This window comes from Electrophorus electricus, chromosome 5 (assembly GCF_041902795.1).
Source record: "Electrophorus electricus isolate QZ-2024a chromosome 5, ASM4190279v1, whole genome shotgun sequence".
NCBI lineage: Eukaryota > Metazoa > Chordata > Actinopteri > Gymnotiformes > Gymnotidae > Electrophorus > Electrophorus electricus.
In genome coordinates, this window is record NC_137501.1 from 1,451,353 (window position 1) to 1,467,500 (window position 16,148).

At 47.3% G+C, this 16,148-nt stretch overlaps 1 protein-coding gene across 7 annotated transcripts in view; it reads left to right on the plus strand.

Moving 5' to 3' along the window:
- Window positions 1-1,374: 1,374 nt before the first annotated feature.
- gnb1l (guanine nucleotide binding protein (G protein), beta polypeptide 1-like) overlaps window positions 1,375-16,148 on the plus strand; it is a 50,026-nt gene continuing 35,252 nt past the window's right edge. For 5 of the 7 annotated variants that reach the window (XM_035529753.2, XM_035529752.2, XM_081714923.1 and 2 more), the window contains exons 1-5: window positions 1,393-1,437; window positions 6,839-6,975; window positions 7,400-7,525; window positions 7,672-7,834; window positions 9,992-10,084. In XM_035529753.2, the coding sequence (XP_035385646.2) occupies window positions 6,860-6,975; window positions 7,400-7,525; window positions 7,672-7,834; window positions 9,992-10,084 (498 nt within the window). In that variant the 5' untranslated portion in view covers window positions 1,393-1,437; window positions 6,839-6,859. Of the gene's footprint in view, window positions 1,438-5,720; window positions 5,759-6,838; window positions 6,976-7,399; window positions 7,526-7,671; window positions 7,835-9,991; window positions 10,085-16,148 lie in introns of those variants that run through there. The other 2 variants (XM_081714922.1, XM_081714921.1) reach the window with 2 other exon arrangements.

Below are 16,148 nucleotides of genomic sequence, written 5' to 3' on the forward strand. Positions count from 1 at the left end.
AATACCTTTTTTCTTTTTTTGATGGTGAGCTGTAATTTGAGGCCTACTGCGTGTGATAAGCAGATAAAGCGTGAATCCAGGGATTCCTGTCCTCCACTCTCAACAGCCCGGTGCCCCCCGGGCCCACAGAGACTGCCCGTCTTTGGCCAGCGGGAGGTGGGTAAGCAGAGACGGCACCAATAATTCATGGTCGTGCCGTCTGTGGCATCAGACCACACCGGGCTGATGGCACCCCCCACCCCCATGGGCCAGATCACCATCCTAACTCATCCATCTGGTCTAATTGACCAGGGTTGAAGCCCATATCCCATCACACACCTGTGGGACCAGTCTATTTCATTATGGATGTTGACAATTGGACAAGTCAGCTACCTCCCACTGCCCTTTTGACCTCTGGGGACTTTTATTTATATATATATATATATATATATATATATATATATATATATATATCGGGACTATGAAAACAGTTCAGACGGTGGTATCCAGGACTCTGAACATGCTCCCAGACCCAAAAGGTGTGCGTATGCTTGGTCTGTATGTTTCTAAGCACGTGAATGACTTTTTCACTGCTATGTTGGTTGAAAATACACCACCCCCTCGACCCACACCTGTGAATTTAGGTGGAGTGAGAGAGAGAGAGAGTGAAGCCCTCAGCCGAACTAATCCACTGGCCTCCAAAGCGGTTTAAAACACTCTGGTTTCATTTAATCTTTTTCGCCCAGACCCGGTTGCGCCTGAAACTTTGTCCATGATAGGAATGGACAAATAAAGGTTTCTCTCTCTGGCTGTAGCTATGAAAGGCTACTGTGTGTGCTGAGGATTAAGCCCCCCCCTCAGACAAAAAGAGAGGAGGAGAGAATGGCGGGATAAGAGACTCGTCTGTTTATGATGGGCCTGCCTGCTTTCTCACATGCAGGTTCACGTCTCTTTTGTTGCTTTCAGCGAAGACGACGTTTAAAACAGAAACACCACTGACGGGCGCTTAAAATTATAAACGTGCTAGACCATTTTTAAAAAACGTTATGTCGGCACAAGATAATACGTAATAATGTTTCTAAGCATAGGTAATGATGTTTGATACGTAATAAAGCATGAGGTTACTCTATACGTAATAATGTACGTATAGGGTAACCTCAATTATACCATTGTTAACTTTTTAGTGCTTCGGTTTTTTGCACTTTGACGACTTTATTTAATCTGCGAGTCATGTTTAAAAACCTTTAACATTTGGATATAATTGTTATACTGGTTAAAATTAGATTTAAAAAAAAAAAAAAAAAAAAAAAAAAAAAAAAAAAAGCTTTACTACTTTCCAGCGCCGATAGAGAGACGGGGAGGCAATTACAAACAGGCAGCGCCGAGGACACCTCGCCACTGCTGAGGGGGCTTTTCACGGTCAGTGTCGCATATTTACACCCCACACGCCAGCTTCAGGTAGAGTGCTCGCAGCTTCACCGCTTCGGGTCGTTAATATTTATCATATTTGTGTTTTGTAAGATGGTTGTTTGGTTGCTGTTGTTTCATCTATACACCGTTCGGCTAACGGACGTCACTTCAGTGTCGGGCACTTTCAGCCTTAGACGCGTTAATAAGGCGTCGCTTCTAGTGTGTGTGTGTGTCCGTCCGTTCACCGAGCACGGTCGCTGGCACGTGAGCGCAGAACGCAGGTCGCCCTACAAAAAGCAGCAGGTTTAAAAACGCGCAAGTGCGAGACTCCCATGCCGAGTTACCTTAACACCACGTTATTCGGGCTTAAGATGGACAAATACCCCAAATATTGCTCCTGGGAAATAATAAACATTACCAGTGGAACTATTTTCTCTCTCTTAAGTACATCCTGCAATATAAACGTCCTTTGTAGCACTGTGAAGTTCCTAAAGTGTATATATGTTAAGTATCTATATTAAACAGTGGTGTTCGTGCTGTTTCAGGCTGTATAGATTTAATAAATGACTAGATTTAATCTCTAAATTATTTGTAAAGGTCACTCAGCACTCACCTTTATCTTTCTGTGTACGCCTAGTATCTGTAGTGTGTAATGCGATTGTATCAGCGCTGTGTGTGTTTGTGTGTCTGAGAGCTGAGCGGACAGTCATCTGTCCTCATCGGTCTCCTCCTCTTGAAACCCCGAACACACCTGGGGAAGGAAACGGTTGACAATGCTAACAGATAAGACCACACTACCTGTGGCTGTCTTTGTTACCAATCGGCACTAAGACCCCTTAAAACAGGAGGCAGTGACAAAGTGCTCCGTCAACACACACACACACGCGCGCGCGCGCGCATGTACGGTCACTCCCAGAGCCGGTCTTTGCACTCAGCCCTTATCTTGGCTGGGCTTGGCACTGCACTGACGCCGTTGCCAGGAACAATGCAGCCTCTTCCCCTTGCTGTTGCTCAGAGTGACGGGGGTGTGGGGGCACTTGTGACAGGCTTGGGTCTCTATCTGCCCCAGAGCTGTTTTTTTTCCAGTCCAGATACTGGCCTTGTCGCCCTCCCACACTCTACAATACAGGGTGTGTGAAGACCTCACTTCCTGGTTTGTTTGTTTAACTGGACTTTATAATGGACCGGTGGCTCCGTCCAGTTTGTTTGTTTCCTCTTCTGTTTTTTTTTTTTTTAGTTTTTTTTGTAAACTGGGGGGGGGGGGTTAATGAGTAGTGGTTCCCTCTGCTGCCCCCCCCCCCCCCCACACACACACACCAGTGTATTGGAAAATGCAGTGAAGAAAGAGAGAGAGGGAGGGAGGGAGGGAGGGAAAAGATAAGAGTGTTTCGATAAAGGAAAGAATGAAAGAATGCTTGTGAGCTGAGGTATGATCTCATTAGGGGAGGGTGAGCTGTAGAAACGCCACGCCGGCCCAGGAATGATGCAGCTCTCTCGCCCGCGACCTCTGACCCTTTTATTCGCACGATGGATCGAAATTTGCTGGAGGATTAATCACTCACAGGAATCCCTTTATTATTATTATTTTTGGTCAGTGTCAAAGGCATGTTGTTCCTCCACCTTTCACATGTGTGGCGAGGTGGTAACGTGCGGCGGGAGATTCGCCGTGCGCCGTTTTCCTTAATCTCCAGGATCTGCACGGATTATTTATGAATGACAGGACGCGGCGGGACAGGATCGGGTGGGACAGCCTCCCCTTCTTCCGTCCCATCCCGACTCTGACCGGCAGGGGCAGGAATGCGGACCGCCCGTGCCTGATCTTTGAAGCCCACGTTAGTGACTGCTCCCTCCCTAGAACTTCCCCCTCGGATCCGCTGTAAGGTTCAGCACAGGGCCTGCAGATAGTGGCTCTGTTTGATCCGAAGGTCGCCTGCCCCTTGCGGGGCGTTGAGAGATCTCTGGCTGGACAGCCTGCTCCTTATTTAATAACATACAGGGGAAGAGAAAACTCTCATAATTAGGGCCTAATTACCCAGCAGGTGTTGACAGAAGAGCCAAGAGGAGACAAACTGGCTTTATCCACCGCCTTGGAGTCGGGTTACTGGAGCTGTCTTATCTGTTGCAGGGAGAGGAGAAAACCTCAACCTCTCTCTTTTTTTCCTTCTTTCTTCTCATTCTCTCCCTCACTCTCAGCCATCCCTCCGTCCTGCCATCAGAAGGGCTGGTGAGAGGAGAGTGGAGTTGGATTAACCTGTGTCTGTCCTGTGGGAACACCAAGAGTCAGTGCATTGGGCAATTGCAGATTATTGATATTTTATTGATAAATTGTGTGTTCTCATTTCATATGTGTATATTTTTCCATATTCGATGCATGTTAATATGTCTTTCTAAATGTGACAGCGACATGGTTTCAGTGTCTGAGTGTGGTCACCTGCGTCTAGCATGTGATGGGCGTGAGTCGCTGAGCTGCTCTCCGGTAGACTCGGTCATACGTGAGGGTTTAGCTGGCCTGTGATGAGTGGCCTTGTCTCTTCCTTCTGCAGTCACTCGTATGTTTGCCCTCTTCACGTTTTGGTGGACAGTTGGAGAGATTTGCAGCTGGTCGGTGAGCGACGGCTTGTCACGGGTCTGTGTTTCGGTTCACGGGTTGGTTGGCTGTTGCTGGTGTAGGGGTCGATTATCCCAAGTGCACTATTGTGGCTGTAGTCCAGTGTTTTCCAAACTTCTTCCCACTGAACGCATCTGCCACGTGAACTCCAGAACTGCAGTCCAGCTAAAACTGGTTCATTGAAATCTATTTAGAAAACAAAGTAAACAAATTAGAAAATAACAGAAACACCTGATAAATGCAAACTCACGTGTAAGAGAAGTCTAAGATCTGTTACTATTCTTTTTTTCCATCCACTGCAATGATTTACATTTATCTGAAAGTTTTATCCAAAGCAACTTAGAATTATGAGTGAATACAACTTGAGTAATTTGGGGTTAAGGGTCTTGCTCAGGGGCCCGGTAGTGGTGGGATTTGAACTGGCAACCTTCTGATTGTAAGTCAACTACCTTAACCACTGAGATACCACTGCCCTATTTAATCACGAATGGGGGCGGAGTGAATCTGTTCTGGTGGCAACCATCTCCAAACAGACCAATGAGCATCAAAACACCAGGCTTATATAATTAATAGGCTCGTAATTAAACACTGATCTGATGTAATTAATTAAACACTGATTTGATATTATTAATACCCTGTAATTAAACACCAAGCTGATATAATTAATACCCTGTAATTAAACACCAAGCTGATGTAATTAATACCCAGAGTTGTCCTGCTTTTGCCAGTCAGTACACTTGTTTAGTGCTTTGAGCAAGACTTCCTCAGTGGAGCGTGTTGGCGAGTTCTGCACCTCCTCCGTGGATTCCTAAAGCCTCTTGTGTTAAACATCGTTCATACATCTCCTGAGGTCTTAACACGCCCAACTCAGACGCAGCTTCTCAGGCTTGTTAGAAACTGAATCAGGTGTGCTGAATCTGAATCACTTGTGCTGAATATGAATCAGATGTGCTGAATCAGCAGAAGCTGCAACCTTCTAGATGTTGTCCTTCAGTAAAGTGTTTAGAATAATCGGAATCATGAGCAAAAAAAAGTGTTAGCAATGCAGTAAAGATTTCAATCTGCAGCTACTAGTGAGCGGCTGGATCTGGACTTTCCTGCTGTATGCACACAAATATCAGTCATCTTAAATCAGGAATGCTGATCTGGAAGTTTGTTTGTTATCTTGTACGTCTTCATTTTGCGTGAGGACTGCAATCTGTTCCATCACTGCACATCAGTGGATCCCAAATCCTAAAACACAGGCGCGTGCACGCACACACACACACACACACACACTCGCTCCTCTGCCCACAACACTCCATAAATGGATTCTGGATACAGGGAAAAGTAGACACAGAATCCCAAAGAACTGCCACACCTGTCGCCAAACATTTTTTTCTTTTTTTCTGATGCAAAATCTCAGGGGCATTTCAAATCAGTCCAGCTGTGGCACAGCCAAAGCAAACGTGCCTCTGCCATCCAGGCTGTACAGCGAGTGATACGGTGTTATAGACAGTTAACCTGTGGCCTGCTCTTTGTAAAGAGGATTTAATTTCAAACCCAGTAGGTTCTGTCTGGCTCCTGTGCGGCCTGGCTGGAAGGATGATAGTCATGGCTTCTAGTCCCACATACCGCACAAACCCGCCCCAGTGGTCTTGACCTATTTTTTTTGGGGGGGGGGGGGGCCACAGTGGTAGTGTCGGGTGTCTGGTGACTGTCCCCATTGTGAGGCGGTTTTGGTATAAGACGCTACGGGAGGATCGGCTCTTAATTACGAAGGTAGGGCAGAGACCAGGTTCCGCTTGGCAGGTTAACACGCACAATTTAACCACTAACCTTCCGAAATGAACCCTTGTGAAATACCTGCGGCTCTCCTTTCAGGGACGGGGCAAGGGTGATCGGAAAATAAGACTCCGCGAGAGGAATCTTCATTAACTTCGCTGATTCGTATCTGAAATCTCTGCTTCTCTGATATATTGGGCGCCACTGAAAGAGAGACAGTTTTCTGTTGTTGTTTTTTCCCCCATTTCTTTTTTTTTTTATCACGTGTGTGTGTTGCATGCTGGTCGTAGGAGTCGTTATGATACGTTTTTAGCATGATTTGACGTTGACGCGTGGGTTCCGCCTGCCTTGGTGAGTACGGGCGCGTTCTTCTGCCCCCACCCTCCGCAGACGCGTTGAAACGCCCGCATGCTCACACACTTTAAAACCTGCCGCTAGTCACAAAAAAGACAAAGACAGAAAGAAAAGTTCCAAAAGGCAGAGTCTCGGCCTGTTTACAGTAATTAAGCTGTCTGGCGCTGTGATTCATGACATATTGGGTAAGCGCTATTATAATGAAGAAGAAAAAGACGAACTCGTTTGCTTCTCTTCCTTCACAAATACCTATGGGCTTGATTTTTGATTTATAGTTTTGACGAGTCGGTCCTCGGGCACTAAGACCGTTCTGTTTAAAATTCTTAAATGATTAGCAATCAGAATACATTTTCTTCTGCAGAGGAAATGGCGATTTAAAACGCTAAACCACCGTAGTTTGTTTATGTAAGCGCAGATGAAGACTAATGCAACGACTCGTCAAAGGCGCGTTAATGGAGGTCCAATTAGTGGAGCAGAATTTCCATAAGGGGTGCGGAGTCACGCGGAGGACGTGCACCCAACGCGCTCGTGCTGAAAGGCGTGCCCACCGGTAGACTCGTAAATCAGACCGGGCGACCTTAATGTCACTCAGGAGGGTGAACCGTAACTCAACCCTCCTCACGGGCGAGCACACATCAGTCTGCTGCAGACCGTGTGTTTATTGTAGTAGAGGGCTCAGAGTAGCTTGTACCTGGTCTATAATGTTCTGGCGTTTTTGTTTAGGTGGTCTACGGAGAGGTGGTGATGGCTAAGGCGCCCCCTCCTCCAGACCCAGTGTTCACTCTCAGGGGCTCGGCAGCGCCCATCAACGCGCTCCACTTCCAGTGTAGTGGCCCGGGACCTCCTTTACTGTACTCGGGGTGAGCACCTGCCAATCACTGAACCAACTCCTACGTGAATGTGTGTGACCTTTATTAACAGTGTAGGTGTTAATCTCTGTGGTACACAGATGACCGTGGTAAGGGCGAAAAGATAATATTGTGATTCTGTTTTTGGATATTGTGAAGGGTTCACCAGTCAGTAGCACAATAAAACACACAAGTTAGCGCTTAAATACACGCTTGATCTTTACAGACCTGATCATGTCAAGTCTGAATTATTTACAAAATATTAATTTAATTATTTTATGTATGAGTGGCTATTTTTTAGAACTATGAACAAGTTTGCAGATTTGTTTGCATTTATTGATTGCATTATTTAAAGTATTTATTGTACTTCTCAGTTTTTCTGCTTGGCGTAACAGTTTTCCAGCTAAAAACTCTTGGCGTTGTGCGCTTGCAACAGGTTGGAGAAAGGTTCCGTTGACGTGTGGAATCTGAACACACGGAGAACAGAGCGTGTTCTAGACGGTCATCACGGCGCCTCGGTCATCTGGGTCAGCACCCTTCCCTCCAGTGACACCCTCCTCAGGTGGGAACACACCCTTACCCACTTCTGCCAAAACTGGACATGGCACAATGTTATTCCACTGTTGGTCTTTTGAATACATGCAAATACTGTACTTAAGTAAGGGGATGATTGTGGTTTCTTTGTGTGTGTGTGTGTGTGTGTTTCAGTCAGGGTCGGGACATGCGAGTGTGTGTGTGGGATTTGTGTGAGGGTCGCAGCACAGTAACACACACTCTCCACACGGGCAGTGTTGGGTTCTGTCAGTGCTCTCAGCTGGAGGCCGACATAAGCACAACACTGCTCGCAATCCCAGGAGAAACCACGGAGGAGGTAAGGGGGGGGGGGGCGTGGTCAAACTTTGGGACAGAGGAGGAGGGGAATGTGGGAGGGGCTAATTCCACAGTTGTGCCAGAAAGATGTACTAAACAAAATTGGGGTGTGGTTTCAAACATTATCAAAACCCTACCTCTTTTTTCAGGTAACAGTATCATTTGTCTACATCTTTCTGGTGCCCTATAACTAAGAATACTTACCTCTCCTGCATACAGAAAGCCAGGATCTGTTCCAGCCTAGTTCCATGGACCTAATCCTAGAAAGCCAGGACCTGTTCTAATCTAACAGCAGAGTTCATGGAATTACTCCTAGACCCAAAGTAACGACTTTGTGTATATATATGTGTAAGCCAGACGGAAACAATGCTGCAAGGCATGATGGGTCGTTGCTGTCAGCTTCCTCCTGCATGTCTGAGCCTTTCATGTGGCGAACTTGGAGAATTAATCTGGTCAGTCTATCGGCAGCAAATATGACTTATAAATCTGCCTGCATTATGTTTTTTTATTAGGGTTTTTTGGCATTTATTTTGGCAACACCAATACTGAAACAGTGACGTCAGACATGCCACTCAGAAACACACAGAGAGAAAGACATCAAGAGAGGAGGAAAAGTACATAGAGAAAGTGAAAAAAAGAGAAAGAAAGCAATGTATAGACAATGAAGAGCATAGCAAGAGAGAGTGAGCAGGTGAGGGCCAGCGCACTGCCCATTAAAAATAAGAAATACTGACCCCTCAACCTGAGTACTGCTGTCTGTCTGCGTCTCTCTCTGCCTTCCTTTCCAATTCCCCGTCTACTTCCCAGTCCCGCCCTCTGTCACCTGAGCTGTTAACGCTCTCTCTGTGTGCAGTAGAGAGTTGGACGCATGGTCCCAGATGTGGTTCCCTGTTAAAATACGAATTGGCTCTTAACAAGAGCCATTTAATTAAGCTCTTAACGAGGATGGATCTCGGTCATCATGGCAACCCTCGCAATCAGTCCAGAACCTGGAGCTCTAGCCTACAGCCTTCTGTCACTGGTGTCATTATGGTTTGTCATTCTAATTAGACTGTGTGCCAGTTAAAGGGAAGTGTGTGTGTGTGTTTTGGTTGTTTGTTTGTGTTTGTGTATGTATGTGTGTGTGTGTGTAGGCAGTTGGCCTGTAAATCTAAGAAGGACCCATGGTTGTATCTAGGCCGACTGTAAACGATTAAGTCGATTGAGTTTTTTCCGCTGGTGTAAGGACATTAGACTAATGATAGTTGTCACAGTCACTTCCGTCACTGGTTTCATTATGGTTTGTGATTCTAATCAGACCGTGTGCAGGTTGAAGGGAAAAGAGAGAGAGAGAGAGAGAGAGAGAGAGAGAGAGTGTGCGCACGCGCATGTGTGCTTGTATCCGTGCATACATGTGTATGTGTGTACGTGCATGTGTGATTTGGGCTTGTATGTCTACGTGTACCCACACACACACACACAAACAGGAATCATGGCTATGTTTAGGCCGACTGTAAACGATAAGTTGAGAGTTTTATGCGTTGGCTTAAGGGCGGTAGACTAATGACTGTCGTTACATAGCTGTGCAGGAAGAAGGCTTATCCCTCCCCCAGCTGAGTCCTGGTGTCGTTCTCGTCTGGTTGCAGTCGACCCGAGTCAAGTCTCGACTTGAAACAGGGAAGCTTCTGCCGACCACACAGCTGTTCCCAGCCACAGTGCTGGAACACAAACAGGTGTGGCACCTGGCACCTGGCACACGGCACCCCCCTGATCCCACAGTGCCAGAGCGGATGCCACCCGATGTGTTCCAGCGTGGCTCTCGCCACCACAAACAGCCTCATTAGACTCCACTGTTAGAAGGATTAAACAGGATTAAAGTGTTTTAAAGATGTTTAGCGTGCGTGTAGATCCCTCCGTTATGACCCAAAACAGCGGCAGGCCTCCTAGAATTTGCAACTGTTTGTTTTGTAAACTGAGAGCAGGTCTGTGTTGATCTGAGATTTGTGGAAATCTCGCAGCTTCTGGGAAGGTTGCCAGGTACCGTCTGTGTGCTGAAGGGTGTGTGAACTTGGGTCGCCTTGGAAACAGTTCAGATCAGCTGAGTTTGTGTGTGTAGATGTAGGAAACATTGCGCATATTGGGCTGGGAGGTTCCTTCTGACTCCACTCTCCTCCCACAGGTGAAGGTGGTAGACCTGGGCAGCCTGACCACCCTCTGCTCCTTGACTCCAGATGCCAAACGGGGCATGCTCATGTGCATGAAGATGTGGCAGGTAAGATCACCTGGATATCACCTGGATCAGGATCACAAATGCGTACGCACACACACACACACACACACACACGTATATATAAAACAGTTTAAAGGGTTGGCTGAATTTGGGACTAATTTTAGTCATTCTGATTTCAATACTAATTTGAATACTCATTTGAATACTCATTTGAGCATTGTTTGCATATCTTGCTGCAATAGCCCCATTTTTTTTTTTACAAAGGTTTTGTGTTACTCCCAAAAAAAATTGTTTTTATGGACAAAAAAAGTTGTTAAAATACATAAAAACATAAGTGCAGTGGAGTTTCTTGATATCACTGAGAGATTCGCACTTAAATTCCTCAGTGAAGTCAAAATGATCTGAATCCAAAAGGGGTCCGGATGGTTAGTTTGTACGTTTGAGAAAGTCAGTCCGGGTGGTTCTTTAACACTTAGAAACCCTGTCCTCCTGTCCTTCATTCATCCTATCTGCCAGTCCTCTAGTCCGGTTTGGTTGCGTGTGAGCACCAAGGCGGATGGGCGAGCACGGGGGGTTGAGTAGCAGCCTGCGGCTGATTTACAACACGCTTTTGGGTTTGGCTGTTCCCTGATTCCATACCCTCCCCCTCCCCCCATGGGTGTAATTACAGCACGTACAGCCACGGCGAGTCTCACACATATATCTACCATCAACTTGGTACCGCTTCCAAGACTTACGTGTGTGTGTGTGTGTGTGTGTGTGCGTGCGTGTGCGCACGCACGCGCCTCCCTGCTAATAAAGGCCTGTAATTATTTTTCTGCTTAGTTAATGTCTTTTTGTAATATTTATAGCTTTTGTGCTCCTGCTGAGACCGTGGGGTCATTGGGAAGGTCAGCCTCGCTGGCAGAGCGAGGCAGACTCCGTGCTGGGGTTGTGTTTGGCTGGAGGCTGTATGGGGCCGCGGCCAAGAGCACCAACATTAAAAGCTTCTTCTGTTATTATAGTCGCCTTCTTTCTGAGTCGCCCATATTGTTCCCGTGGAGCTGCTCACATGTGGTGGGGTGGTAAGAATGGGGAGGTTTGGAGGTTGCCGTGTCGGATGGCAGGTAGAGCTGTGGAGGTGGTAGGAGGTGGAGGTGGACTGTGGAGGCACTGGCAGGGGTTGGTGGTGAAGGCAAGTGGAGGTTAGGGTGTGGTACAGGATGGAGGTGGAGGTGTGGAGGATGTAATAGATGGAGGTGGAGGTGGATGATATGGTGGGAGATGTAGGTTGAGGTGTAGATGATATGGTAGGAGGTGGAGATGATATGGAAGGAGGTGGAGATGATATGGTATGAGGTGGAGGTGTAGATGATATGGTAGCAGATGTCGGTGGAGGTGGAGATGATATGGTAGGAGGTGGAGGTGGAGATGATGTCGTAGGAGGTGGAGGTGTAGATGATATGGTGGGAGATGGAGATGGAGGTTTGGAGGATGTAGAAGTTGGAGGTGTGGATGGTATGGTAGGAGGTGTCGGTGGAGGTAGAGATGATGTCGGTGGAGGTGGAGATGATGTCGGTGGAGGTGGAGATGATGTCGGTGGAGGTGGAGATGATGTCGGTGGAGGTGGAGATGATCTGGTAGGAGATGTCGGTGGAGGTGGAGATGATGTCGTAGGAAGTGGAGGTGTGGATGATATGGTGGGAGATGGAGGTGGAGGTTTGGAAGATGTAGAAGTTGGAGTTGTGGATGGTATGGTAGGAGATGTCGGTAGGAGGTGGAGGTGTGGATGATATGGTGGGAGATGGAGGTTTGCATGGTATGGTGGGAGGTGGAGGTTTGGAGGATGTAGAAGTTGGAGGTGTGGATGATATGGTAGGAGATGGAGGTTTGCATGATATGGTAGGAGGTGGAGGTGGAGATGATGTCATAGGAGGTGGAGGTGTAGATGATATGGTAGGAGGTGGAGGTGGAGGTTTGGGGGACGTATTGTAGGGTCACTGTAGGGCCACACAATTCCTCAGGCCGTGTTCGTCCATTCCGTGCCATTCTGGCCTTCTTTTTTTAACCACCAATGTTGTGCTGGACAACAGGACCAGGAAGTCTTTATGAATGCTACAGGTTCACCTCCTAATTATGTCACGTTTGTCAGACTTAGTGCTGATGGGGTGGAGAGATAAACACACACACACACACACAAGCACACACTTAAAGTCATACACACATACAAACACACACACACACACACACACACACTCAGTCATACACACATACAAACACACACACACACACACTCATTCACTCACACACAGACATATAAATACACACACACACACACACACACACACACACACACACACACACCTTTGAACCTTCTCTCCATCATGCTGAAAGCAGATTGGATGTGGTATTTTCAATATCTTTGGGCAGGCCTGATTGGATGGGGTTTCACATCGTGTTGTATAACTTCTTCTCCCGGGGGAGGCGTGGCTACTTTTCATGTTTCTGCTTTTCCTCAGTGCTGCTCTCTGATTGGTTGAAGGGTTACTGTGCTACTGTATGGCTGCGTGGGCTCTGAGATGCTGGGGTGTGTGTATGCATGTGTGTATTTATGTGTGACTGGGTGTGTGGTTGTGTGTGTGTGTCAGCGTGGGGGAATCAGTAGACAGTGAAGTGTCACTGAGTAGGCAGTGATCCTATAGACAGCCATCTCTTTCAACTCATCACGTGTTGAGCCTGGTGAAACCATGACATCACCCCACCCCCAGCCGTTCACGGATGGGTTCTGTGCGCATGGCCCATGTCTACCACTCGGGGTCTGGAACACCAGAACTCCCGTCCTTTCCTCTGAATACCCCCAGCTGTCCTGTCCTCGATCTTTGATTACAGAACCGTAGAGATGGTTGTTGCCATGTGACTTTTTTTATTTACCCCTTTTAACAATACGCATTATTATCAAACATCTTTTTGAGCCCCAGGCCGCAGTTCTATGGTGGTGGTGATGGGGACACACACTCGCTGTGAAGGAGACTCAAAGGAGGTGACCTGTCCCTCCACTGGAGATTCTGCCCCCTAAAACCATCATCTTCTCTCATGTCGCTCATCGTTAAGTCTCAGTGTAGCACGTCTTCTGCTCCTCATCCTGGCCTCAGCCGCTCCGCCCAGCTCCCTCCACTGACCCGTGCTCCCTGTTGCTCGGCCTCCCCTCACCCCGCGGACGCTGACCTCAGATCAGTGGCTTGTCGCTCAACTTGAGCTCAGCCAGTGGTGTGCTGACCCCCCACCCCCCTTCTCTCTGCTTTTCTTTCTTGCACTTGGTTCCTGATCGCTCAGCTCCTGGAACGTCTGCGTCACACACACGCACTTTCTCCTCCTCTCCTCTCCTCCCCTATCCTCCTCCTCTCTTCCCTTCCCCCTCTCTGCTCCTTCTCCACAGAAGGGTTCTGAAACAGCTGTTGGGATGATGCATCTTTGCCTCCAGCTCCTGCCGTAATCCCACTCGAGAGCTCTCCAACAGGCCCGGCCATGGAGGATATAATGAATTAGGTGTCTACCCGGGGTTTCGTGACCTCTGACCTGTGACATCATCAATCAGGGTGCTCCTACACTTAGCTGAAGAGCATGAGGCAAAGGGCAGCAGACACAAACACTTAACAACTGTCTGTGAGGCTCGCCGATTGACTTCCACTTGTTTTGTTTTTTTGTGTCAGTGTAACGCGGCCTGCTAGGGATATGTTTATACGGAATTCGTGATTCTGTCTATAATTTGTTTAACCATCGGGGGGGGGGGGGGCGTGAACTGTTCCCTGAGAGAATGAGAGAGAGGGAGGAAGAGAGAGGAAGAGAGAATGACCTTCCAGAGAGAGAGAGAGAGAGGGGAACAGAGAGAAGTGAAACGCCACATTTTTGGCCCTTGCACATGTGGAAGGGATTTTTCATTGCCAGCTTGGCTAATGGTGGGTACACTGCTGCTGCCTAAATACAGATGATTTGTAGATCAGTCTGTTCTAAGCCAGCGGGCTCAAGGAAAACCTGGAGCGTCTAACAAGGGTGCTCCACAGCAGTCGTACGTCTCGTGGTGCAACCCAGAGACTGGGATGGTAATCTCTCTGCGGCGCTTTTACTGGAAGTACTGAGTGGTACACTACGCCATGCGGTTCAGCAGGATGGGAGTTTGCAAATGCAGTGGGCGGAGCTTGTAGTTGTCCATCATGTGGCTTGGCAGCCGAATGATCCGCCTTTGTGAGGCAGGAATGTGTGTGCAGAACAGTGCAGTATTGGTGTTATATTGGTGCAGAATTGGTGTGCAGTATTGGTGCAGTGTTGGTGCAGTATTAGTGCGTGTGCTAATGGAAGTGAATATGTGTGTGTCTGTGCGTGCGTGTGTCTGTGTTTGCGTGTGCATGCATGTGTGTGTGTGTGTCTGTGTAAGCGTGGGTGCATACATGTGTGCGTGCGCCATAAATCTTCCAAGCAGACAGAAGCCATGGCCCCGCGTGCTTTTATCAGCGCTCTCTCTCTCTACGTTTTTATCCGCTCCGCTGATTTATGGGGGACCTGCTACACAGAGCTGTCCTGCGTGAGCGAGGGATAGAGCGTCCTCTGCATCTCGGATATCCTGGCAGCAGCCGGGACAGGCTCGAGCAGAGGTCACAGAGGCTATCTGCAGAGGGTGTGTGAGGCTATCTGCAGAGGGTGTGTGAGATGGTGAGATGGGGGGGTTTGAAAAGGCTATGACAGTGTAGGAGAAGGTGTGTGTGTGTGTGTGTGTTTTAGTGTATTTTAAATCCTGTGCTGTCACACACATTAAGGTTGCAATATATGTACAGACATTGCACATAAGATTTACTTCTGGAGCACTGGAAGCATGCAGACCCAGACATGCTTATATGTTTAAGAGACCTGAACTACTGAAATATGAGGAAAGGAAAATAAGTGTTTTAATTAAGTAGTTGTATGCTGTTTTTGCTGCACGCAGTCGTTTGGGTGAAAAACCTGTCTCCTGTGTCCTGTGTTACAGATCTACTTTCTCCCAATCCAGAGTTCTGTGTTACAGGGGGAGGGGCTTCTGATGGAATCCAGAGTTCTGTGTTACAGGGGGAGGGGCTTCTGATGGAATCCACTGTTCTGTTTGGCAGGGGGAGAGGCTTCTGATGGAGTCCAGTGTTCTGTTCAGGGGGAGGAGCTTCTATCCTGTCGTACACGGGATGTCCACACTAAATTCAACAGCACTGAACCTGAGGGAGAAGTGACCTTCTCCAGAACTTTGTTCTTTTCCTTTATGGGGTGGAAGTGTTGGTGGTGGTGATGGTATCAGTGGACATGTGCATAAACAAATGATCAGTGACACTCTGTAGGGCAAGAGAGACGAGTCAGAAAGGTTTTAAATCTCCCAAATCACTGCTGTCCTGACATAACTGCCAAGCATGTGCTTATTCAAAGATATATATACACACACACACACACACACACACACACACACACACACAAGATGGTTATTTTGGACCAGTGGTGATATATGGTATGTATGTAACAACATGTTATTGTGAAGTATTAGAGTGTGTGTGTGTGTGTGTGTGTGTGTGTGTGTGTGTGTGTGTGTGTGTGCGTGCGTGCGTGTGTGCACACGCGCGTGCTGGTATGCATAAACTTGTGTTTATGCATGGAGTCATGTGATCAGGGCTTCAGTAGACTGACAGCACACCAGCACAGATGAAAAACGTTGTGCCTGTTGTGATCTCTAGCAGCCAGATACACCAATACACCTCACTGCTATAATTATACATACACAGACTTCTCTTTACTGTAATTACAGATACACCTCACTGCTATAATTATACATACACAGACTTCTCTTTACTGTAATTACAGATACCCCTCACTGCTATAATTATACATACGCAGACTTCTCTTTACTATACTTACAGATACCCCTCACTGCTATAATTATACATACACAGACTTCTCTTTACTATAATTACAGGTACACCTCACTGCTATAATTATACATACACATACTTCTCTTTACTATAATTACAGATGCACCTCACTGCTATAATTACACATAGACAGACTTCTCTTTACTATAATTACAGATACACCTCACTGCTATAATTATACATACGCA